Below are 26,078 nucleotides of genomic sequence, written 5' to 3'. Positions count from 1 at the left end.
TCAGATCCTAATGTGGAAAGTGCTGTTGCAAAATAGAATATACACAAATTGTGAAATATAATTTTTAAAGTTTATCCACGATGAACATAAGCGCTGTGTTAGCACTGCTGTTGAGATGGCCACTGACATTTAAGATGCCCACTGAGATTGTTTTGCATATGGGCAATGGTTCACGCATGCACAGACCACCAACATCATTCCAAAGCATCCAGGGTGGAAAACTGGTAGTATTGATTTCAGCATGCGTGGATCTCATCATTACACATCATCAGCAAAGAGTAAAGTCAGATGCCTTATGCCTTAGGTGGTTCACAGTAACTGTTATCTTTTAGATGGTACACACTGCTGCTGCTGTGCCTCGATGGTGAAGGGAGTAAATATTTAAGGTGGTGGATGGGGTGCCAATCAAGCAGGTTGCTTTGTTTTGAATGGTGTTCAGCTTCTTGAGTGCTGTTGGAGCTGCACTCACCTAGGCAAGTGGAGAGTATTCCATCACACTCCTGACTTGTGCCTTGTACATGGTGAATAGGCTTTGGGAAGTCAGGAGGTGAGTTACTCACCACTGGATTCCTAGCCTCTGATCTGCTCTTGTAGCCACGGTATTTATATGGTTAGTCTAGTTCAGTTTTTGGTCAATGATAACTCCCAGGATGTTGTTAGTGGGGATACAGTGATGGTAATGCCATTAAATGTCAAAGGAATATGATTAGATTCTCTCGTGTTGGAGATGGTTATTGTCTGCCACTTGTATGGCCTACTCCTATTCCTAATCCATATGTTCCTGAGTAAATATTACTTGCCACTTATCAGTGCAAGCCTGAATGTTGTCAGTTTCTGTAGGTGCATAAGGACATGGACTGTTTCAGTATCTGAGGAGTCACAAATGGTTCTGAACATTGTGCAATCATCACTGAACATCCCTATTCCTGACCTTATGATGGAGGGAAGGTCATTGATGGAGCAGCTGAAGATGGTTGGGCCGAGGATACAATTCTGAGGAACTCCTGCAGGATTGTCTCTCAGGAGTGAGATGATTGACCTCCAACAACCACAACCATTTTCCTTGGTGCTAGGTATGACTCCAGCCAATGGAGATTTTTCCCCTGATTCCCATTGACTCCAGTTTTGCTAGGGCTCCTTGATACCACACTCAGTCAAATGTGGCCTTGATGTCAAGGACAGTCACTCTCACCTCACCTCTGGAGTTCAGTTCTTTTGTCCATTTTTGGACCAAGACCGTAATGAGGTCAGGAGCTGAATGGTTCTGGTGGAACCTAAACTGAGTGTCAGTGAGTAGATTATTGCTGTGTATATGCTGCTTGATAGCACTGTTGACGACACCTTCCTTCACTTTGCTACTGACCGAGAGTAGACTGTAGGGCAATTGGGCGGGGTGGATTTGCCCTGCTTTTTATGGACAGGTCACACCTGGGCAATTTTCCACACTGCTGCGTAAATGCCAGTGTTGTAGCTGTACTGGAATAACTTGGCTAGGGATATGGCTAGTTCTGGAGCTCAAATCTTCAACACTATAGGTGGAATATTGTCAGGGCCTATATCCTTTACAGCATCCAGCGCCTTCAGCCTTGGCTTGATAACAAGTGGAGTGAATTGAATTGGCTGAAGATTGGCATCTGTAAACCACCATTCAAAACTGAATGTGGCAGGACTGCAGAGTTTCGATTGGATCACTTGGGGATCAGTTGGTTGTGGGATTACTTAGTTCTGTCTATCGCAGGCTGCTTCCGCTGTTTGGCATGCAAGTAGTCCCGTGTTGTTGCTTCACCAGGCTGACACCTAACTTTTAGGTATGCCTGGTGCTGTTCTTGGCATGCCCTCTTGCATTCTTCATTGAACCAGCGTGATCGCCCAGCTTGATGGCAATGGTAGAGTGCGGGAGATGCTGGGCCATGAGGTTACAGGTTGTGGTTGTATACAATTCTGCTGCTGCTGATGGCTCACAGTGCCTCATGAATGCCCAACTTTGAGTTGCTAGATCTGTTCTAAAAGTATCCTAAATACCAAAGCAGCAGTGGCACACAATGGAGAATACCCTCAATGTGCAGATGGAACATCACCTCCACCAGCACCCATGCGGTGGTCACTCCTACCAATACTGTCATGGACAGTAGCATCCACGATAAGTAGATCAAGTGGATTTTACAGTCCTATGGACCAAAAAGATTTATCCAGGTCTGTGCTGAGGTTATCTGACCTTGTCCAAAAGAGGAGTGGGAATTGGATGCTATAATTAGGTACAACAGAGCACAGTGCTGAAGAACACGGAGTCCAGGTTTCCCATTCTTCTTCATTGACCAATCACCACAAATACAAAATGCGCACTTTCCTTCCTTTATAAGGCCAGGAGTGGGAGTGTTCGCTGATGATTGCACAATGTTCAGCACCATTCACAACCCCTCAGATACTGAAGCAGTCCATGTCCAAATGCAGCAAGACCTGGACAATATCCAAGCTTCGGCTGACAAGTGGCAAATAACATTCACTCCACACGAGTGTCAGGCAACGACTATCTCCAACAAGAGAGAATCCAGCTATCGCCCCTTAATGTTCAATGGGCATTACCATCATTGAATCCCCCACTATCAACATCCTGGGGGTTAACATTGATGAGAAACTGAACTGGACTAGCCATTTAAATACTGTGGCTACAAAAGCAGGTCAGAGGCCAGGAATGATGCGATGAGTAACGCACCTCCTGACTCCCCAAAGCCTGTCCACCAGCTATAAGGCACAAGTCAGGAGTGTGATGGAATACTCCCCCTTGCCTGGATGAGAGCAGCTTGCACAACACTCAAGAAGCTTAACACCATCCAGGGCAAAACAACCCGCTTAATTGACACAACATCCACAAACATTCACTCCTTCCACCACTGATGCACAGTGGCAGCAGTGTGTACCATCTACAAGATGCACTGCAGAAATTCACCAAAGCTCCTTAGACAGCTCCTTCCAAATCCATGACCACTACCACCTAGAAGGACAACGGCAGTAGATAGATAGGAATACCACCACCTGGAAGTTCCCTTCCAAGCCACTCATCATCCTGCCTTGGAGATATATCACCATTCCTTCATTGTTGCTGGGTCAAAATCCTGGAACTCCCTCCCTAACAGCACTGTGGGTGTGCCCACACCACATGGACTGCAGCGGTTCAAGCAGGCAGCTCACCACCACCTTCTCAAGAGCAATTAAGGTTGGGCAATAAATGCTGGCCTAGCCAGCAAAGCCCAGATCCCGTGAATCAATATTAAAAAAATTGTCAAGTTTAAGACAGATAATTAGTTAGAACCAATGGAGTTAACTCATCATATTATTGACAAATTATAGACCAATTAGCCATATCCAACAATTTGGCTAAGATGGGCTTACAACATCTTTTGAGTATTTAAAAAAAGGGGTTGTGGGAACCATCTTTGTGTACACCAAGTGTGGAAGAACCGGTCTAGATTTTCATGGATAGTTGAGTATCCCATCAGTGCGAAGGTTGTTTCCAATTAACTTCAGGGCAGATGATAGTTAGTACTGGTACTGGTTCAGTGACAGACTCACTGCCAGTAGAAATTCCAGGAAGGTGTAGTGCTTCTCGGAGGTAGAGTGTGTTTCTCTGTCAGCATGATGAGTTCAAGTTGTTGTCCACTTCTCTTGGATTGATCACCCACTTGAAAGCGTAGTGTTGGTAGAGTTTTATTGATAAATAAACTTGACCTATATTCTGCCTCTGTTAGTTTATAAGTTTCTATAGTTTGCTTCTAATCAATAAACTTCAATACTATTTGCTGATAATCTTTTAAATGAAATCAATTAAACTAAATCAACTATTTGCTGATGTAGTGTCTGAGTCTTTGCCTGATGGTTATATCTTTGTGAATTCAATCAGTTTAATAGGGCAATTTAGGCTCCAGTGTTAGGCAGTGCACAGCTTAATTGGAACAATCTGAAATAACAAAGACCCCTTTTTTATATGTGTAACAGTGTGGGACAAATCCATCATTAGAGCATTCATTGAAGCAGGATATTTAAAGAAATGACCATTAATCTGAAAATAGTTGAGTTACACTGAAACCTAGCACGCAAGCTTACTTACATCTCCCAGGGCTGAGGGTGAAATATATTAATATATTGATCCCTCACTGCTTATTTGATCTCTTTTTTTTACTTTTGAGGCATGAGAATTTGTCTCCAACTCAAATCAACTGTTTGTAATCTTCTACTAAGGACGCTTAAGTAACAAAGGATGAAAATAATGACAACTCTGGTTATCAGTTGTACTAACAGGAAAATAGTTGAAATAGTCCTGAGCAAATGATGTTTACTTACATTAACAATTTTCTGCCACCAGCATATTTTCTCATCTCCTGTATGTACAAACATGAGGCAGACAAAGCATGTGCTTCCATCAGTTTTGTGTAATTTGTTTTTCCTGGAAGAGGTCACTAGCCTGAAGCCAGAGTTGATAGCTTTTGGGGCACCACACTGCATCAAGCATGGCCGACATGGAATCTCTCCCGTTCTTGCTGCCTGCAAGCTGGGAGGATTTGCAGATTGACAACCATGCTATTTGGCCACAGTGTGAACACACCTTCCTGGGCCATCAGGTTCTGGCTCAGAGGTAGGGACATGATCCACTGGGCCACAAGACCTACCCCAGTTGCCTAGCTGCCTTGTTTTTTTTTTGCACAGGAATTTTCTTCTCATCCTCTGTTTCATTAAGCCTCCTTGCTGAGGTAATGGTCCACAGGTACTCCGCATCTTCTGTTACATCACTCAAATGACCATTATATACAACTTGAAAGCGAGTTGAAGGAACACAGCGAAGGCTGTTCTTATCTTGGCTGATGCCCTTGAAAGTACATTTTTTGCTGGTGCCATCGGATTGTGGCTTAAGACTTATATTCCTCTCACAATTGCAATTGGGGGAGGTGGTGGTGTAGTGGTATTGTCACCGGGCTAGTTAATCCAGAGACCTAGGGTAATGCTCTGGGGACCCAGGTTCAAATCCTGCCACAGCAGAATTTAAATTCATAAAAAATCTGGAATTAAAAGTTTAGTGATGACCATGAAACCATTGTTAATTGTTGTGAAAACCCATCTGGTTCACTAATGTCCTTATCTGGCATGGCCTACATGTGACTCCTGACCCACAGCAATGCCCTATGGACTAGGGGGCAACTAGGGATGGGTAATAAATGCTGGCCTGGCTGGCAATGCCCACGTCCTATGAACAATTTTTTAAAAACACCCCAACTAGACGCCCTGCTGAGATCAGTTACCTCAGCATCAACCAGGCAGTAAAACCATCAACTTTCCCCACAGTATGATTCATGATGTCACCCAAACTCTCTAGAAAAGCTCAAACTTGGGGACTGGTCTCTTGAATAGACACTTGACTAGACAACCACTAGCACTACATGCTATGTTCTGCATGATTCAGTAACTTCATGAGATGAGCAAAAGAAAAAACATAACAGAAAATAAGCTGCCTTAAATTTACCTCATAAAATCTGGAGCACGAGTGATCATGTACTCAAAGTCAGCTAAAGAAAGCTTCCCATCATCATCTAAGTCTCCCTCCTCCATGACTTTGTTGCACACCAGTTGAACTTCTTCATGTGACAGTTCATCACCTGTAAGCTTACTGAGCATCACCTCCAGGTCAGATTGGCAAATGAAGTTATCACTGTTGAAGTCTGCAAAATAAGATGCAGTGACAATATGTATTTTTTTATGGAATTCTGCAATAGGACATATAATTTGTTTCTTACAAATTTTTTAAAAATTTGAACAGTTTTATTTTTACTTATTGAGGAACCGAAGTGGTAATAGCAGAACTCCAACAAGGCTGAAACAAGCAGGAGAGAGGATGAAGTGAATTTAAGTACCTGCTAAGCAAAATAAATGCTGGTGTTAAGGCCTGTGGATTGTGGAAGGAAGAAGAAATTGAGTAAGGTTAAGAATTACTATGCTTTGCAATATGGAATGAGTTAAGAGCAGGAGATGGTATGACAAGTGATGAAGATTGGAGATACAGGGATATGATAAGACATCTGAAATGGCATACCTGAAGCTTCAAGGAATAAATCCCTGAGAAGAAATGGCCGTAGTAGTGATGATAAAATAAAGAATAAGAATGGCTGGAAGGAAGACTGGGGATTAAAGATGAAAGACATGGTAGATAAAATTTGATGCAGAGGCATATGAAGTGATGCATTTTGCTGGGAAGAATGAGGACAGGTGATGTAAACTAAATGGTAGGTTTTTAAAGGGGGTGTGGAACAGAGACTTGTGCACATACACAAATCTTTGAAGGTAGCAGGACAAGTTGAGAAAGCTGTAAAAAGCGTACAAGATCTTTGGCTTCATATGGTGCCGTAGTGTCATAGAGTTTACAGCACAGAAAAAAGGCCCTTCAGCCCATCGTGTCCACACCAGTTATCAAGGCCCTATCTACTCTAATCCCATTTTCCAGCTCTTGCCTGGAGCCTAAAGTAGTAATATAAAGTACAAAAGCAGGAAAGTTATAAACGTTTATAAATTGCTGGTTAGGCCACAGCTGGAGTGATGTGTTAAACTCTGGGCACTGCAGTTTAGGAAAGGTGTGAAGGTTTTAGAGGGGGTGCAGAAATGATTTAAGTAATGCTTACATGGATGAAGGACTTCAGTTAAGCGGGTAGATTGGAGAAGGTGGGTTTGTTCTCCTTAGAGAAGAGAAACTTGGGATAGATTTGATAGAGGTGTTCAAAAAATCATGAGGACATTAAACAGAATAAATAGAAAGAAACTGTTCCTCATGGCAGAAGAGTCAAGAATCAAACAACTCAGATTTAAGGTGATTAGTGAAAGAAAGCTAGCGTGACAAAAATCATCTTTACACACTGAATGAATTAGAACCTGGAACGCACTGCCTGAGAAGGTGGTGGATGCAGATTCAATCATGATGTTTACAGGAGAATTGAATAAGCACCTCAAAGAGAAAATTTGCAGGGTTAGGGGGAAAGGGCTGGAGGGGGTGGGACTAGCTAAATTGCTGTTGCAGAGAACAGGCATGGACTTGATGGGCCGAATGGCCTCCTTCTGTGCTATCACTATTTTGTGGACAGGATTTCCACCTCGTTTGGCAGGTGTGGCGGGCTTGCACAGGAGCGGCCGTGAAACAGTCCACTGCCTGTGATCGGGCTCCGACTGCGATTTCACGCTGGCTGGCCAATTAACAGCTAGCCAGCATGAAACACGCACTGACAGCCTCAGCGCTGCAGGGGTGGGGGAGAGAGTTCTGAAGTTTGTGCATGTACGGAGGGAATGTGTACTGAAAGCACAGAGCTGCCTCAGGGAGCTGAAGAATTTTAAAATGAGAAATGAAGAATCCACATTTAATATAAATATTCATGTGACTCAGTCACATGAAGAGGGAGATGTTAAAGCCGAGTTTAAAACATTCTTATTATTTTTAAAATTCATTATTGGAAACCTCATCCTGCCTGTGGATGAGGTTTCGCTAAAAATGCAAAGGCCATCTGGCCTATTCGCCCACCTGTTAACTGTAAGGTTCAATGGGCAGAGAAAAATTCTGATTAATTAGCTGCTTAAGGACCTTAATAGGCCTCTTAATTGTCAGCAGACGCGCTGCCGACTCTCTCGTGCGCCCGCCGACCAAAATGTCATGCTAGTGCGCGATGACATCAGGATACTCGCCTGACACCATCGCGTGCTATTTCGCGCTCGGATGTGTTGAACTGAAAATCCTGGCCTGTGATTCTATGGACACAATTTAATCCAGTTCGCCGAGGTGGTAAACATTGTGATTAGGCCTACTTAATCGCAGGAGAGCCCGAGCGTCTGTCTCCCAACAATGGGAAAACCTCCCGCAATTAAGTCTGAGGTGGGAAGGGACCAATGGAAAAACTCGTCCACTAGCGGCAAGATGTCACTTAGGCTTATTAATGGACCAATTTACACCCATTATCCCTGAGCCGACCACAATTTATTGGTCGCTCAGGGATTAAAAAGGAGTTGCATAGCTTTCTTGTCAGGTTTGCCAGCAGCCTACCAGCAAGGGCCACTGAAAGCCATCATCTGTCCCACAACCCCATCCTGCGCTCACTTGCCTGATGCCAGGGGTCCAACGAAGATCCAAAGATGATCCCTAGTGAAGATCCTGGAGCACTACCTGCAGCAGCCACCACTCCAGGTGGTGCTGCGGGCAAAGGAAAGCCATCAATTCCCAATTGGCCGACAGTTCTCAGGGGGCAGGATTTTTGCCGCCGGGGTCCTAAACCCCAGGTAAGGCCTGACACTGGCTAGTTAAGTGCCTAACAGACACTTATTTTGACCAGGCCTCCCCGACTGAAGCTACACGGGTTTCCCACCAGTTCTCCCATCAGTGGGCGAGAACACCATAACCAGCATCATCTCCAGCTCTAAGATTCTAAAATTGGCCTCTTGCAGATCACTTAAGTAGGTTCCTTATAAGCTTTGCTAAAATTTCAAATACCTAATCAAGAATTCTGAAACCCTTAGCCTTCTTGTTCATGGCCTTTACAAAGTTTGTATACTAACCAAGTAGCAGGTGTAATTATATTATCACATGGGTTCCTGTTTGTTGAAAAATGTGTTAACTTTTTATTCAGCAGCCACGAGAGTATCTAAATCCAGTGGAACTTGCACATTAGCAGTTCAGCATCCTACCTGCGATAATTGGAAGGAACAAATGTTCTGTTTTTGTTTGTATATTTTAATTGGTTCTTAAGTAAATTGATTCACATTTTAGAAATTTACTCTACATTTGCAGTAAAACCCAACACGGTTTGTGAGGCAGTCTTCGGGAAGAAAGCCGTTTATGTTCAGGAGAGCCCCTGAGCCACCACTAGATTCCAGCGGACTCGTTAATGAGCCTAATTGCCTTCTTGCCACTGCTGAGTGGGGTTCCCACATCTGGCCCATCCTGCTCCCAACTTAATTGGAGACAGATTTCCCAACATCAGGAATCCGATGTGGGTGCTCTCACCCAATTCTCCCAGCTTCCATGACTGCACTGATGTGCTCCACTGAATCCAACCCTTAAGTTCAACAAACGCCCAGAAGTGAATCTGAAGTCTCAGCTATTGGTGAGGTCCTGGCATGAACATCACAGGATGGTTTAAAAAAAAGTTTCAAATCTACATTTATAGAATCAAACTTTGTTTTTTAGTAAATGTCAGTACTGTATTGTTAAGTTTAATGGTGTAGGTAGGGAGTACTATTGCTATTGGAAAGTGACCAGGGCTCACGTTTTACAGGAGAAATTTTTACCCAAATGCAAAAAATATTGGGGATTACACACACAAATTTCACATCAGTCATTGCCTGTGGTCTTCTGGAGTAGTGAAAAGCAGAAACAGGACTTTAAAAACAACGTTCAAAAAAGTTATGTGCTGATCACCCCACTCAGTGGGCTAACATGTTACCTTTGTGCCTCATGGCTATAAAATCAACTCCTCACAGAACCATAGGCATTTTTCCATATCAGGCATTGATAGGGAGACTCATGGGAACACAGGGCCATTTAGCACTGACAGCAACTAACAGCTGTCTCTCTGGTGCAATCGGTAGCGTGTTTGGCTGTTAACCAAAAGGTTGGTGGTTTGATCCCACCCAGCGATACAGCTGCTGAATGTTTAAGGATGTAAATACATTGGAGACAGTTCAAAAGAGGGTTTACTAGTTTGATACCTGGAATGAGTGGGTTGTCTTATGAGGAAAGCCTAGACAGACTGGGCTTATTTCCACTGGAGTTCAGAAGAGTGAGGGGTGACTTGATTGAAGTATACAAGATCCCGAACGGCCTTGACGAGGTGGATGTTGAAAGGATGTTTCCTCTTGTGGGTGAGGGAGGCACTGTTTTAAAATCAGTGGTCATCCTTTTAGGACAGAGATGAGGAGAAATGTTTTCTCTCAGAGGCTTGTGCGACTTTGGAATTCTCTGCCCCATAAGATGGTGGAGACAGGGTCATTGAATATTTTTAAGGCAGAGGTAGATGGATTCTTGTTAGGTAAGGGAATCAAAGGTTATCATGGTTAGATGGGAATGTGGAAATTGAAACACAAGAAGATCAGCCATGATCCGATTGAATGGCGGAGCAGGCTCAAAGGGCCGAATGGTCTCCTCCTGCTCCTATTTCTTATGTTCTTATGTTCTTAACCATTAAAGATGAAATAGTCCTTTACAAACAAGTTAGAAACTTTGTAAACAGTATAATTTGGGAAAAACATGGGGCCAAGAGAGAAATGGCTAAGACTATCACATGTGCTGTCTATGGGAGTTATATGCTAGATCAACTGGAAACAATACTAGAAGACATAGAAAACAACCACATTCCAACTTATGTCAATGACGCTGTGCTTAAGATATGGTTTAGAGGGAAAGGTCATGTAGTAAAAAGCCGATAGCATAGGTTATCCTATTTAGTAAGGGGAAATAGAAAAAACTATCAGGAAACCATAATACCTGATGACCCTGAATGGGAAGTTTATAGGGTAGAATTTATTGGCCGTCTGGGACGACAGAATTCATGTATCACACATTTTGCACCCAAGCACTAATTCGTCGAGGGTACACTTGGAGTAGTCCAAATCTTGAATGTTGCACAGAAAAAAATTGAGTTTTTATGTGATGTTAGGAATCCTGGAAAACCAGCTTGTGGGTTTACCCTAGATCACAATTCACCAACTTATAAAATGAGCCTTCAAAGATGGGATGAAATTAAAAATCAGTACCGATACAAAGGCAAGGGAGTCTATCATAGGAGTATTAATGGCTGATACAATAGACTCAAGAAACATGGGATAAAATCAGCTTTTGTTTGAAATCCACTCAAATAACTCAAAGTGGGAATAATAGGTTATTCTCAATACCTACTCACAATGTCACTGAACTGCAAGTTAACTTCGGAATGCAAGAACAAGCATTGAAGGCCATAATTCAGCTAGGTCACCCCATTGTATACCTCATTATCCTCAACTGTAAAGAATATCATTAAAAGGACTGAAGCTTCATAAAGACATGTCGTTAGGATGCAACAGGATAATGAGAGACAAGAAAAAGGGATTAAAGAATTTGGAGATGAGAAAATACGCTGGTGGCAGAAAATTATTAATGTAAATAAACATCATTTGCTCAGGGCTATTTCAACTATTTTCCTGTTAGTACAGTTGATAAACATAGTTGTCATTATTGTCATCCTGCGTTACTTGAGTGTCCTTAGTAGAAAATTGCAAACAGTTGATTTGAGTTGGAGACAAATTCTCATCCTCAAAAGTAAAAAAAAGAAAGAGATCAAATAAGCAGTGAGGGATCAATATATTGTTAATATATTTCACCCTCAGCCCTGGGAGATGTAAGTAAGCTTGGGTATTAGGTTTTAGTGTAACTCAACCATTTTTAGGTTAACGGTCATTTCTTTAAATATCCTGCTTCAAGGAATGCTCTAATGATGGATTTGTCCCACACTGTTACACATATAAAAGGGGGTCTTTGTTATTTCAGATTGTTCCAACTAAGCTGTGCACTGCCTAATACTGGAGCCTAAATTGCCCTTTTGAATTCACAGAGATATAACCATAAGGCAAAGACTCAGAAAACTACATCAGTAAATAGTATTGAAGTTTTTGATTATACGCAAACTATAGAAACTTATAAACTAAGTAACAGAGGCAGAATACAGGTCAAGTTTACTTATCAATAAAACTCTACCAACACCACGCTTTCAAGTGGGTGATCAATCCAAGAGAAGTGAACAACAACTTGAACTCATCACGCTGACAGAGAAACACACTCTATCTCCGAGAAGCACTACACCTTCCTGGAATTTCTACTGGTAGTGAGTCTGTCACTGAACCAGTCCCAGTACTAACTACTCATCTGCCCTGAAGTTAATTGGAAACAACCTTCGCGCTGATGGGATACTCAACTATCCATGAAGATCTAGACCGGTTCTTTCACATTTGGTGTACACAAAGATGGTTCCCACAACCCCTTTTTTTATACTCAAAAGATGTTGTAAACCCACCTTAGCCAAGTTGTTGGATATGGCTAATTGGTCTATAATTTGTCATTAATATCATAGGAGTTGACTCCATTGGTTCTAACTAATTTCACACAATATCTTAAACTTAAGACAATTTTTTTAATATTGATTCACGGGATCTGGGCTTTGCTGGCTAGGCCAGCTTTTATTGCCCATCCCTAATTGCCCTTGAGAAGGTGGTGGTGAGCTTCCTGCTTGAACCGCTGCAATCCATGTGGTGTGGGCACACCCACAGTGCTGTTAGGGAGGGAGTTCCAGGATTTTGACCCAGCAACAGTGAAGGAATGGTGATATATCTCCAAGGCAGGATGGTGAGTGGCTTGGAAGGGAACTTCCAGGTGGCGATGTTCCCATCTATCTGCTGCCCTTGTCCTTCTAGATGGGAGTGGTCATGGGTTTGGAAGGTGCTGTCTAAGGAGCTTTGGTGAATCCCTGCAGTACATCTTGTAAATGGAACACACTGCTGCTTTTGTGATGGAAGGAGTGAATGTTTGTGGATGTTGTGTCAATCAAGCAGGCTGCTATGTCCTGGATGGTGTCAAGCTTCTTGAGTGTTGTGGGAGCTGCACTCATCCAGGCAAGGGGGAGTATTCCATCACACTCCTGACTTGCGCCTTATAGCTGGTGGACAGGCTTTGGGGAGTCAGGAGGTGTGTTATTCATCGCATCATTCCTAGCCTCTGACCTGCTTTTGTAGCCACAGTATTTATATGGCTAGTTCGGTTCAGTTTCTGATCAATGGTAACCCCCAGGATGTTGATATTGGGGGATTCAGTGATGGTAATGCCATTGAGCATCAAGGGGCCATGGTTAGATTCTCTCTTGGTGGAAATGGTCATTGCCTGGCACTTGTGTTGGACATGAATGCTACTTGCCACTTGTCAGCCCACGCCTGAATATTGTCCAGGTCTTGATGCATTTGGACATGGACTGCTCCATCATCTGAGGAGTCTTGAATGGTGTTGAACATTCTGCAATCATCAGCAAACATCCCCACTTCTGACTTTATGATGGAAGCAAAGACATTGATGAAGCAGCTGAAGATGGGTGGGCCCAGAACACTACCCTGAAGCGCTCCTTAAACTTAATCTAAACTTAAATAAAGGTAATTACAAAGGAATGAGGGCAGAATTGGCTGGAGTGGACTGGGATAGGATATTAGCAGAACAAAAAACTGATGAACAATGGCAGACGTTTAAGAAAATAGTTCATGACTCACAACAAAGATATATGCCAGTGAAGAAGAAGGGTTCAAGGAAGGGGATAAACCAACCATGGTTAACCAAGGAAGTCAAGGATAGTAATAAATTTAAAGAAAAAACATACAATGTGGCAAAGATAAGTAAGCCAGAGGATTGGGAAAGTTTTAAAAACCAACAAAAGGTGACCAAAATAATAATAAAGAGGGAGAAAATAAACTTTGAGGGTAAATTAGCAAGTAATATAAACACGACAGTAAGAGCTTCTTTAAATATATGAAAAGGAAGAGAGAGATGATACAAAAATAGGTAGGAAGGCAAGTGGTGAGGATGACACAAACAACGTACAGAGGGATATGGACAGTTTACGCAAGTGGGCAAAAACTTGGCAGATGGAATATAATGTGGGAAAATGTGAGGTTATGGCAGGAAGAATGGAGGAGCTGAATATTATCTAAATAAAGAAAGACTGCAGAAGGCTGCAGCACAGAGGGATTTGGGGGTCCTTGTGCATGAATCCCAAAAAGCTAACATACAAATTCAACAGGTAATAAGGAATGCAAGTGGAATGTTGGCCTTTATTTCAAAGGGAATGGAATATAAAAACAGGGAAGGCTTGCTAAAACTAAACAAGGCACTAGTTAGACCACACCTAGAATACTGTGAACAGTTTTGATCTCCTTATCTAAGGAAAAATATACAGGCATTGGAGGCAGTCCAGAGAAGGTTTACCAGGTTGGTTTCAGGTATGGAGGCATTTTCTTATGAGGAGAGGTTGAGTAGATTGGGCCTGTACTCATTGGAGTTCAGAAGAATGAGAGACGACCTTACATAAACATCTAAGATTCTTAGGGGGCTTGACAGGGTAGATGCTGAGAGGTTGCTTCCCCTTGTGGGAGAGTCTAGGACCAGAGGACGTAATCACAGCGTACGGGTTCGCCCATGTAAAACAGAGATGAGCAGGAATTTCTTCTCTCAGAGGGTAGTGAATCTGTGGAATTCTTTGACTGCAGAGGGCTATAGAAGCTGGGTTGTTAAATATATTCAAGACTGAGATAGACATTTTTAATCAGTGAGGGGAATCAAGGGTTATGGGGAAAGGGCAAGAAAGTGGAGTTGAGAATTATCAGATCAGCCATGATCTCACTGATTGGCGGAAGAGACTCAATGGGCCAAATGGCTTATTCTGTTCCTACGTCTTATGGTCTTATGGTCCTGCAGTGGTGTCCTGGAGCAGAGATGACTGACTTCCAACAACCAAAACCATCTCACAGAATCACAGAATTGTTACGGTGGAGAATGAGGCCATCTGGTCCATCGTGTCTGCACTGGCTCTCTGAGCATTTTAACTTAGTGCCAATCTCCTGCCTTTTCCCAACAGCTCTGCACATTGTTTCTACTTAAATAATCATCTAATGCCCTCTTGAATGCCTCAATCAAACCTGCCTCCACCACACTCCCAGGCAATGTATTCCAAGCCCTAGCTACTCGCTGTGTGAAAAAGTTTTTTCTCACCTCACATTTGTTTCTTTTACAAAACACTTTAAAACTGTGTCCTCTGGTTCTCGATCTGCTTATGAGTGGGAACAGTTTCTCCCTATCTATTCTGTCCGGACCCCTCATGATTTTGAAAAATTCTATCAAGTCTTCTCTTAGCCTTCACCTTTCCAAGGAAAACAATCCCAACTTCTTCAATCTTTCCTCATAACTGAAGTGTCTCATCCCTGGAACCATTCTTATAAACCTCTTCTGCACTCTCTCCAATGCTTTCACATCCTTCTTATAGTGTGGTGCCCAGAACTGTACACAATACTCCAGCTGAGGTCTAACCAGTGTCTTATAAAAGTTCATTATAACCCCCCTGCTCTTATACTCTACGCCCTCATTAATGAAGCCTAGAAAACCGTATGCTTTAGAAACTGCTCTCTCTACCTGTCCTGCCACCCTTAATGCCTTATGTACAGTCTCTCTGCTCATGCACACCGTTTAGAATAGTATCCTTTATTTTATACTGTCTCTCCATGTTCATTGTACCAAAGTGTATCACCTCACACTTCTCCACATTGAGCTTTATCTGCCACCTATCTGCCCACTCCACCAATGTGTCAATGTCCTTTTGAAGTTCTACACTGTCCTCCTCACAGTTTACAATTCTCCCAAGTTTTGTGTCATCTGCAAACTTTGCAATCTTCTGGTTGAAGATTGTAGCAAATGCTTCAGCCTTATCTTTTATACTGATGTGCTGGGCTCCCCCATCATTGAGGATGGGGATATTTGTCAAGCCGCATCCTCCGGTGAGTTGTTTAACTGTCCACCACCACTCATGACTGGATGTGACAGGACTGCAGAGCTTAGATCTGATCCATTGGTCATGGGATTGCTTAGCTCTGTCTATCACTTGTTGCTTGGCGTGCAAGTAACACTGAGTACCTTCACCAGGTTGACACCTTATTTTTAGGTGTGTCTGGTGCTGCTCCTGGCTTGCCCTCCTGCACACTTCATTGAACCATGGTTGATCCCCCAGCTTGATGGTAATGGTAGATTGAGGGATTTGCCAGGCCATGAGGTTACAGATTGTGTTCAAGTACAATTCTGCTGCTGCTGATGGCCCACAGCGCCTCATGGATGCCCAGTCATGAGTTGCTAGATCTGTTTGCAATCTATCCCATTTAGCACGGTGGTGGTGCCACACAACATGGTGGAGGGTATCCTCAGTGTGAAGACAGGACTTAGTGGTGGTCACTCCTACTGATACTGTCATGGACAAATCAATCTGCACCAGACTGGTTGGTGAGGATGAGTTCAAGTGAGTTTTTCCCTCTTGTTGGTGCCCTTACCAACTGCAGATCCAGTCTAGCAGCTATGTCCTTTAGGACACAACCAGCTCGGTCAGTAGTGTTGCTGCCAAGCCACTCTTGGTGATGGATATTGAAGTCCCTCACCCAGAGTACATTCTGCACCCTTAGCACTTCCTCTAGGTGGTGTTCAACATGGAGTAGCACTGATTCATCAGCTGAGGGAGGGTGATACATGGTAATCAGCAGGAGGTTTCCTTGCCCATGTTTGGCCTGATGCCATGAGGCTTCATGGGATCCAGAGTCAATGTTGAGGATTCCCAGGACAACTCCCTCCTGACTGTATACCGTTGTGCTGCCACCTTTGTTGTGTATGTCCTGTCCCACCAGCAGGGATGGTGTTGGTGGTGCCTGAGACATTATCTGTACAGTATGTCAGGCTGTTGCTTGACTAGTCTGTGAAACAGCTCTCCCAATTTTGGCACTAGTCCCCAAATGTTAGTAAGGAGGACTTTGCAGGGTTGACAGGGCTGAATTTGCCATTGTGGTCGATGTCAGGTGGTCAGGCCAGTTTAATTCCTTTTTCCCACATTGTTGTGGGTCTGGAATCTCATGCAGGCCAGACCAGGTAAGGATTTCCTTCCCTAAAGGTCATTAATGAACCAGAAGGGTTTTTACAACAATCGACAATGGTTTCATGGTCATCATTAGACTTTGAATTCCAGATTTTTATTGAATTTAAATTCCACCATCTGCCTTGGTGGGTTTGAACTTGGATCTCTGGTTTACTAGTCCAGCGATTATACCATAGCGCCATTGCCTCCCCAATGCCTTCCTTTAATCTCTGTTATCTTGATGTCTTTACAGGAGTCCCATTCATTAAGACAGACTCAGCAATCAAGGACAGTGTGTGCTCCTGATAAGCAGAGAGTCCAAGGCTTATCCCATTTCTTTCCCAGCTGTTCCAGCCCTTTAATTTTCTGATAAGAAAAGCTAATGGAGAAATTCAGAAATAACATAAAGTGACTTCTAATTAACTACTGATAATTAATTACTTATCCTTCAATTACCAGAGAAATTGAGGTACTTCCTTCTAATTAAATCACCTGTTACTAGTCAGTAACTACGTCATAATACTATTTTGAGTTAGTTTGTTGTAAAAGGTTAACAACATCAAAATGGCTTCTTAACTCAGTGTTAGGACAAAATGGCATTTTGACTTTGTTAGCTTATTACAATTAATATAACTTAAATTAACCTGGAAATGGTTGGGTTACACTAGAATCTAGTACCCAGACTTACAATACCAAGGTACTAAGTACTCTGCCAATTTTCTAAAAAAAATCAATACATTCCAATAGTTTCAGTATATTATGTTTTAGTTAAATTGCTGGATTGGAAAGGGTTAATGAGAAAATGCACAATGTTTCCTTGCCAGACATGAAACTATTATCACCAAATAAACTGTCCCATCAAGATCAACTTTAGAAAGTTTTGTGGGGGCAGGTGTAGAAATTCAAGAGGACATAGGCAAGTTGGTTGAATGGGTGGACAAGTGGCAGATGAAGTCCAATGTGAAGAAATGTGAAGTGATTCATTTTGATAGAAAGAAAATGGAGAGACAATATAAAATAAAGGATACAACTGTAAAGGGGGTGCAGGAGCAGAGGGACCTGTTCATAAGTCATTGAAGGTGACAGGGCAGGCTGAGAGTGCGGTTAAAAAAATATACAGTATGCTAGGAATTATTAATTGGGACATAGACTACAAGAGCATGGAGGTTATGGTGAACTTTCATAAGATACTAGTTTGGCCTCAACTTGAATATTGCGTCCAGTTCAGGGTGCTGCACTTTAGGAAGGGTGTGAAGGCATTGGAGAGAGTGAGGAAAAGATTCAGGAGACTGGTTCCAGGGATAAGGAACTTCAGTTATGAAGATACATTGGAGAAGTTGACATTGTTTTCCTTGGAGAAGAGAAGGCTGAGAAGAGATTTAATAGAAGTATTCAAACTCATGAGGGGCCAGGACAGAATAGAGAGGGAGAAACTGTTCCCTCTCGTGAAAGGGTCGAGAAAGAGAAGGCACAAATTTAAAGTAATTGGCAAAAGAAGAAACGGTGACATGAGGCAAGTCTTTTTCATGCAGCGAGTGGTTAGGGTCTAGAATGCCCACCTGAGAGTGTGATGGAGGCAGGTTCAATTGAGGCATTCAGAAGACAATTAGACTGTTATCTGAAAAGGAAGAATGTGCAGGATTATGGGGAGAAGGCAGGGGGATGGCACTAGGTGAGTTGCTCATTCAGACAACCTGTGCAGACACAATGGGCTGAATGGCCTCATTCCATGCTCTAACAATTCTGTGATTCTGTAAGGTGGGGAAGACGACAAGGAAAGTGAATAAAGTATTGACGAGAGATCATCTCATTGAAACTTATAGAGGAAAATTTTCTCCCCGTTAGGGGACTTGGGCGAGAGCAGGCGCGGTGTGTGCACAGCCGATCGCCACCCACGATCAGCTGTGTGCCGCCATTTTATGTGGGCGGGCCAATTAAGGCTCACCCAGTGTGACACGCACCTGGAAGTGCTGTGCACTCCCTGTGCGGGCCGGGTGGGTTGCCTGTGTCGGGGCCTGTGCTCTTTCGCACATGCGCGTGAAAGAGCACAGAAGTCTCCCTGAGGCACAGAGCTGCCTCAGGGAGATTAGTTTAAGTGCAAAAAAATTTAATAAAGGAAAAAAAACATTTTAAGGCATTTCCCCTCATGTGAAACTGTCATGGGAGCTGGGACATGTCTATTAATTTTATTAAAAATTTTTAGAAAACTTTAAAAACCTTCACGAAACCTCATCCCGCCCGTGGATGAGGTTCCATGAAAAATGCGAAGGGCTCTTCGCCTGCCCGCCAACCTTAAAGTTGGATAGGCAGCTCAGTTTATTGATTTAATTGATAATTAACTGGCCTTAATAGGCCTTTGACAGTTTGGCGGGCACGCAGACAACTCGGGTGTGCATCCACCGAACTAAAAATCGGAATGATGCGCCATGATGTCGGGACGCACGCCCGATGTCACCGGGCGTCATTTTACGCCTCAATGAGCGGGCCCCTGCTCACCGAGCCAAAGATTCTGCCCATAAATTTCTTAAGGGACCTGACAGGGTCGATTCTGGGAGCATGTTTCTCTTGACAGACATTTAGAACTAGGAGTCACATCTCAGAATAAGGGGTCAGCCTTTAGTACTGAGATGAGGAACAATTTCTTGACCCACTGGATAGTAAACCTTTGGAATTATCTTGAGAACTATGTATGCTTACTCATTAAGTATATGCAATTCAGAGACTGATAGATTTCTAGATGCTAAGGGGATCAAGAAAAGGGTAGAAAAATGGACTTGAGGTAGATCAGTCAAGGTCTTATTGAGTGGTTGAGCAATCTCAAAAGGCTGAATGACCTACTCCTGCTTTTTCTCTGAAATAGAAATTCCAGGTTTTCCATCCCAAACTCTGTACACCCTCCAAACTGACTAAACCCAGGCTCCAGTTATATCAGTGTCTTAATGCCTGATGTATTGAAATGTTTTAAGTTGATAACTAACAGGGTAAATTTTTATGTTGATAGTAAAGAACTGAAGCTGTTTCTGTAAGTTTTCAAATCGATAAAGCTAACGCAAAATGCCAGCAGCTGATCTTTACATACTTCTGGCTCCAAACCTTTCTCCTAAACACTGTCAACAGCTGGAGCTCTAACCCACCAACAAAGCAATTCAGTCACAGAATTAACTACCAACTACTGAGCCAGAGATGTTGGAGAACATTTTAGGTCATGGAATACCAAATATTGCAACCCAGCACAAATCCCCACATTATCTTGGATTGAATTATACAAGAGGATCCGTATTGCTTGCATTTCCCCGCTGCACCTCCCCGCCCCCGCCCCATTACAAAAGTCAGTTCTAAAGCAATCGATCAACAAAGGCTGCCCTCCAGCAATAACACTGCAGGTAGCCTTAACCACCTGAGAATGCAACTTCTGCCCCTCCATGGGAAGAAGTCCCACCCTCAGTTTGACTTCCAGCTCTAGCAATCCCAGCAGCACGAGATCTCAGCTGTGGGCACTGCTAGGATTGGAAGTAGGTCCAGGAAGAAGAGAGAAATGAATCCTGGAGGACCCGAACTAAGTCCCAGGCTTTTAGGACAGGAAGGGATCGGGGACCCTAGAGAGGGGTGAGGGGCATGCTTTGGAGGCCAGGTGGGGAAGCACAAAGTGGGGGGAGGTGCCCAATGTGCATAGAGTACCCCCCCCCCCCAAAAGATGTGCCCTCAACCCTTCCATCCTGCCTTTTCATTGAAGCTATTTGAAAAATGGCCTCCCTAGTCTCACTCTTTTGCCCACTCGCCAACCGTATTATGGTGTGAGCGGCATACAGTTCAGGCCGATTGCTTTATTACCAAGCTCAATTGCCCATGAATATTTTTTTTATGGTGGGCAGCCTGCTGATTTTGGCACATACCCACCTATGCATTATCGGTACTAGATCAGGGAGGGGTGGGAAGGTGGTAGACTAGCCACCTGTCATATTTTACATGGCAACCCCCCCAACCCCGCCAAAAACATGCCTGGCAGGGGGCCATAAAATCCAGCCCAATGCGTTTCTAACAACATCAGGGTCAATGTTAAGGCACTGCATTTATTTAAAATTCTCTATTGTTATGGTATCTAAAACAGGATAAGTGTACAAAAAGGGGCTAAGGAGCTATTGTTGGTGAAGAACTGTGTTCCAACTGAGTCTTCTTAAGCTGTGCCACAGGTATGAGTTACGAGGCTGGTGGATCACTAATTTTCAATGGTACTTGTTATTTGAGGGTTCTGGTATAAAGAAACCTCTAGCAGGCAAAACTCGCTTCCCCATGCAACCCTATAATTCAATTTGGATACCCAATAACCATCAATAGATTGATCAATGAACATATCTTCAATTAATAGGAAAAGGAAATACTTTATTTCATTTGCAAAAGATTTCTATCCATTCTGTTATCACAGTTAAGTCACCACTTGAACGCTTACCATAAATTTTAAATGCGTAGAATGCCTTTAAATGGTGAGGTGTCAGATCACTTAATATAGAGAACATATTTAGAAAGTCATTAAATGTCATGTGCTCCTGCTCATCCACAGAAAATACTTGAAGAATCTTTTGGTGAAATGGATTTTCCTAGAAAAAGAAAGAAGTCAGCCTCCCAGACGTTCAAGCATATTTACGGATAGATCAGAAATCAATGCATGTCCTGAAAGAATGTACAATGGTAATGTTTTTTGTTGTTGTTGCCCTTGTGAGCTTTACTGGAAATTATGGTTGGATAGCAGACAAGACCTTGGCTAAGATCCCCCTCCTGCTCTCATGGTCAAATATCCTGGTGACACTCATTTATTCTCTCACATAAATATAGCCATTTCAATAAGTTATCAGGAGACAGCCAATTCCCTGGGATATAGCCCAGCATTATTTTCCCTCTTCAGAAGTCGAGGAAATAGTTTCCTTAAAAAAAATACAGCAATGATCCTCTTGGACAAGGACCTTTTAAGAAATATGTAAACAAAAAACATTTGACTGAGCCTCCTCTTGCCTGATGCTGGTTTCTGCAGCTTTTTATTGCTGGTTTCAACATCTGGGCCTCCTAATTCTTGAGTTTAAATCATGACACACTGCTGATCATGCCATTGAACTATAAATTTCCCATTTTAATTGCCTGGTTGGCAGCCTCCATCCTGCCCAGCAGTAAGGGCAAAATCACATCTGCAATATGGCATAAACCCCCATACAACATTTTAGCTACTAGGCTTTTGGATTTGATGGGAGGGCTTTAAAACTGTGACAATTATATTACTGTGAGGCAATCTCAACAAGGTATCAAATGTCTCAATAAGGAGAGATGAAGACTTTTGCCATCTAATCTCTCACTGGTACCTTCAGCTCTGGCATCTCACTGATGAGGTCCAAAGGTAGTTTGATATCTGCACTATCATTGAAATGATGTGGAACAATCTGTGGTGCCAATGCATGATATCTGTGATACAACCTGAAAGAAAACAAAAGGCAGAAGGAAACAGCAATCAGTGGCAAAACCAAATGGATTAATTTCCCCCACACTAATATGTTGTAAATAATGACAAATGAAGAGGTTAACACTAGTTATTCGGCTGAATTGAGAACAAATTATATTCAATACTATAAGCTTCAGAGAATGCAAAAGGTTTCAAAAAGATTAATTGGAACACAATGATTGGAAAAATCTGCATTTAGAATATGGGAAGCATAACGTTGGCGAGACTACTATCAAAATTCATTCCAACCAACTCAAGACAGGTTTTTATAAAGCTGAATCCAAGGTGAAGTTTAGAACACTAGCAAAGTTAGAAAAAGTACAAGAGAAAATAAGCTATGTCAGGACATCAAACTTGGGTCTAAGAGCTAGAAGATTATAAGAGGATGGAAAGATTAAAAAGAGTTAATGAATTACACAGGGCTCAGATTCTGCAAAATAATAAGACAGTTTAGGAGACCATGTAATAAGTATTGATTCCAGCACAATGGGGATGTCCAAAGATTGCAAAACTTATAGGTGAGTGTATTTGTAGTTTAGAATTTAAAATTATCATAAAAAACTGAAATTGAGAATAGACAATTAGTATTTACTAAATCTTTACACCTGTCTTTAACAAGAAAAAGGAAAGAAACATAAGAACACAAGAAATAGGAACATGTTAGACTATACAGTGCTTTGAACTGCACCATCATTCAATACAATCATAGCTGATCTTCTGCTTCAACTTCACTTGCTCATCTGCTCTCCATACCCTTTGATTCTCAGAGACTGAAAACTGCCTATCCCAGCATTGAATATACTCAAAGGGCTGAATTTTCCCAATTACCCAATTAAGGAAAATTCCCAATTACGCAAAGCCGACTTGGGAGAAAGTGCCCCGGATATTCAGATTTTCATTCCAGGAGGGCGGGTGTTAACATGAGTCAGACCCGCCAACCCCAGAAATGTGGAGAAAGTCACAGGGGCTGCTTGGTGCGGAGTTGGGCTATTTAAAAGGCCCACCTTGGTGATCTGGGGTTTTATCGCAACTGCGAAAAAAATCAATAAAATCAAAAACAGCCCTCTATCCCTCACCCCTAACCCTCCAAATACTCCATATGCCCCACCCATGCCAAGTCATGCTACCTCATACCCTCACACACCCACCATGATCACTCATACCCTCCACGCCAACGTATCCCTCTCTACACACACCCATGGCCCTTTATATCTTATAAACTCATGTCAGCCCATGACCCTGAATTCATCCCCATGGCCCTTTATAACCCCTATGCCAACTTCATGCTAACATGCCAACCAATGCCCCTCTACCCATCACCCTTTGCTCTTACACCCTCCATGCCAACTCACCCAGTATCCACCATGGGCAAACCTCCAGAGCCATGGTGAGATCAAAAAAATAGTGTCTATTGATTATCAGTATTTTTATAAAAACAAATATTCCCTTCTTGTACTTAATTCATTATGGGAACAAACATTTGTATTCATAGGCCCAAATCAAAGACTATATAACCACTTGGCGTTATTAAACAAACTGTGAACTTACAGGCCTTCAGCTGTGATAATGATAGGCTGTGGAATCAGTCATGCAGCACTAATGGGGAGATGGAGGCATAGTGGTAATGTCACTGGACTTGTAATTCAGAGGCCCAGGCTGATGCTTTGGGGGTGTGGGGTCAAATCCCACCACTTGATGGAATTTAAACACAATTAATAAACCTGGAATAAAGCTAGTTCCGGTAATGGTGACTATGAAAGCATTGTCAATTGGTGTAAAAGTCCATCTGGTTCACTCATGTCTTTTAGAGAAAGAAATCTGCCTTTCTTATCTGGTCTTGCCTATGTGTGACTCCAGACTCACAGCAATGTGGTTGACTGTTAGTTGCCCCCAAATATGGTCCAGCAAGCCACACAGTACAAGGGAAGTTAGGAATGGACAACAAATCCTGGCCATGCCAATAGTGTCCACATGAAGGGGGGAAAAAAAAAACTAATATTTGAATGATAGCCCTCAGGTCTATGTCAACAGACAGCTATTGATTTGCAACTTCAGCCTGTTGTATTTTCAAAAATTTAAAGAGCTTGGGAATTTAAATGCCTTGATAGCTTGACAGTTCCACTGAGTTTATCCATATTTTACATACATTCATGTCTAATGTTAACAATCTTAAAGGGCATCTGACCACTCCCAAATGGCACCTGATCTCACCAAAAGGAGCACTTGATCTCACCCAAAGGGATACCTGGACCTCTCCAAAAGGGTACCCTACCTCTCCAAATAACCCTAGCAGCTTTAAGCTTTTTGCTCAAATGTCTGAAGCCCATGAGTCATGTATTGGACATCTCTGTTTGAAGGCAGTTGCACTTTTACACGTGTAGCTACTTCCACAAACCATGGAAGTGAAAACTACAACCTGCTCCCATTCACCCCATGGCGCAAATGGTGGTTGCCGGGACTTTCAGAATTGGGACTCTGGCACCACTTTGGCTAAGGTGCGCAGCCCTTTTGTTGTTGCGAAAATTCGGGCCAAAGTTGGAGCATCCACAACATTGTGTGGTAAAGAATTCAAAAAGATTCAAGACCCTCAGAAATTTTTCCTCATCTCAGCCCTAAATGATCAACTCCTTCTCCTGAGACTATGCCTCCATATTCGAGAGTCCCCACCAGGAAAACCAACATTGCAATGTCTACCCTGTCAACCCCTTGAAATGTTAACTCTGTTTGTCTCATCCCAGATGCTGTCTGTACTGCTGAGTATTTCCAGCATTTTCTGTTCTTGTTTCCCTTCTGAATCTTTTATGGACAGAACTTTAAGGTCGGCAGGCGGAAGAGTGCAATCGGTGGGCCTGGGATCGGTCGGGGAACGGACCGCTAACTGCGATCAGCCCCTGCCAGGCAGGCTGGCTCAGGAGGCCCTCATAGCTGCTAGATTTGTGGAGAATGATGCAGTGAGGTGACCCCATAGATGCTCACATTGCATTTGTAAACGTTTGACTCCAGTCTGGCTTATTGCAGTGTGAATATCTTCTGTGAGAATGCTCCTGTCATGGAGACGCAGTGGAGCCCTAATAGTTGCTTGATTCCAAGAGGATGATGACAACATGCAGTGAGGACACTCCATAAATCTTCACATAGCCTCTGAGAATGTCTGACTCCTGTCTGGCCAAGGGCAGATCACTTGTACCCTGTGATCAGAGTCATATCATAGAGATGCAGCCATGAAACCTTAGAAGCATCTGATCCTTTGTCTGTCTTCAGCAACTGAGCCCTTCAGGTGCACAGCATCACTGGTCACAGATGTTGAAGAGTTGGGGGCCAGCCCCACCTTTAAGGTGCTGAGAGCACACAGAGAGAATGACATAACTCTGTGTCGCCTGCCAATGACATTTTGGCAGCAATGACAAGCATCACTGAGGTGCCGGCATCAGTAATGTGTCCAGAGAGTGCGAGGCCGGACCATCACTTTGGCCTGAAGGCTGCACAGAGCACAGGGAAGAGGCCCTGGTCTGACACACCTGCCTTTATCTTGTGCAGAAAGGTTTCACATCTAAATGACAAGAACACTGCTCATCAGAATAAGGAGCCAAAGGCAGGGAGATATTCTTAGGACTTTATTGACAATAGTGAACAATATGTACCAGTGATTAACACCCATGCCCAGGATGTGCAACTAATTCTCCTTAACTTTCCTAACCCTGCCATCTTGGTGCTCCCTGGACATCCACAGTGAAAGTGGAGCCAGCCTGTTGACTGCTATCCCTGTCTGTGATGACCTTGGCGGGTGTCTTCTGGAGGGCTGAGACTTGAAGAGCCCTGGCCTGCTTTCAGGGTTCCTGCTGCATGGTTCTACCTGAGCCTGTGGAATTGGAGCTGCTGAGGTCACAGGAAGAGAGTCAGATGGG

At 43.0% G+C, this 26,078-nt stretch overlaps 1 protein-coding gene across 1 annotated transcript in view; it reads right to left on the bottom strand.

Annotated features, from left to right (window-relative positions):
• LOC121275766 (calcium and integrin-binding family member 3-like) overlaps nt 1-26,078 on the bottom strand; it is a 42,131-nt gene continuing 16,053 nt past the window's right edge. The window contains exons 4-7 of the mRNA XM_041183374.1: nt 22,037-22,148; nt 21,136-21,283; nt 5,513-5,708; nt 1-22 (exon numbers count right to left, since the gene is read on the bottom strand). Of these exons, the coding sequence (XP_041039308.1) occupies nt 1-22; nt 5,513-5,708; nt 21,136-21,283; nt 22,037-22,148 (478 nt within the window). The remainder of the gene's footprint in view (nt 23-5,512; nt 5,709-21,135; nt 21,284-22,036; nt 22,149-26,078) is intronic.

Source organism: Carcharodon carcharias, chromosome 1, assembly GCF_017639515.1.
Source record: "Carcharodon carcharias isolate sCarCar2 chromosome 1, sCarCar2.pri, whole genome shotgun sequence".
Lineage (NCBI taxonomy): Eukaryota > Metazoa > Chordata > Chondrichthyes > Lamniformes > Lamnidae > Carcharodon > Carcharodon carcharias.
Note: the sequence above shows the minus strand (reverse complement) of the source record. Positions and strands in the feature narration are given on the sequence as shown.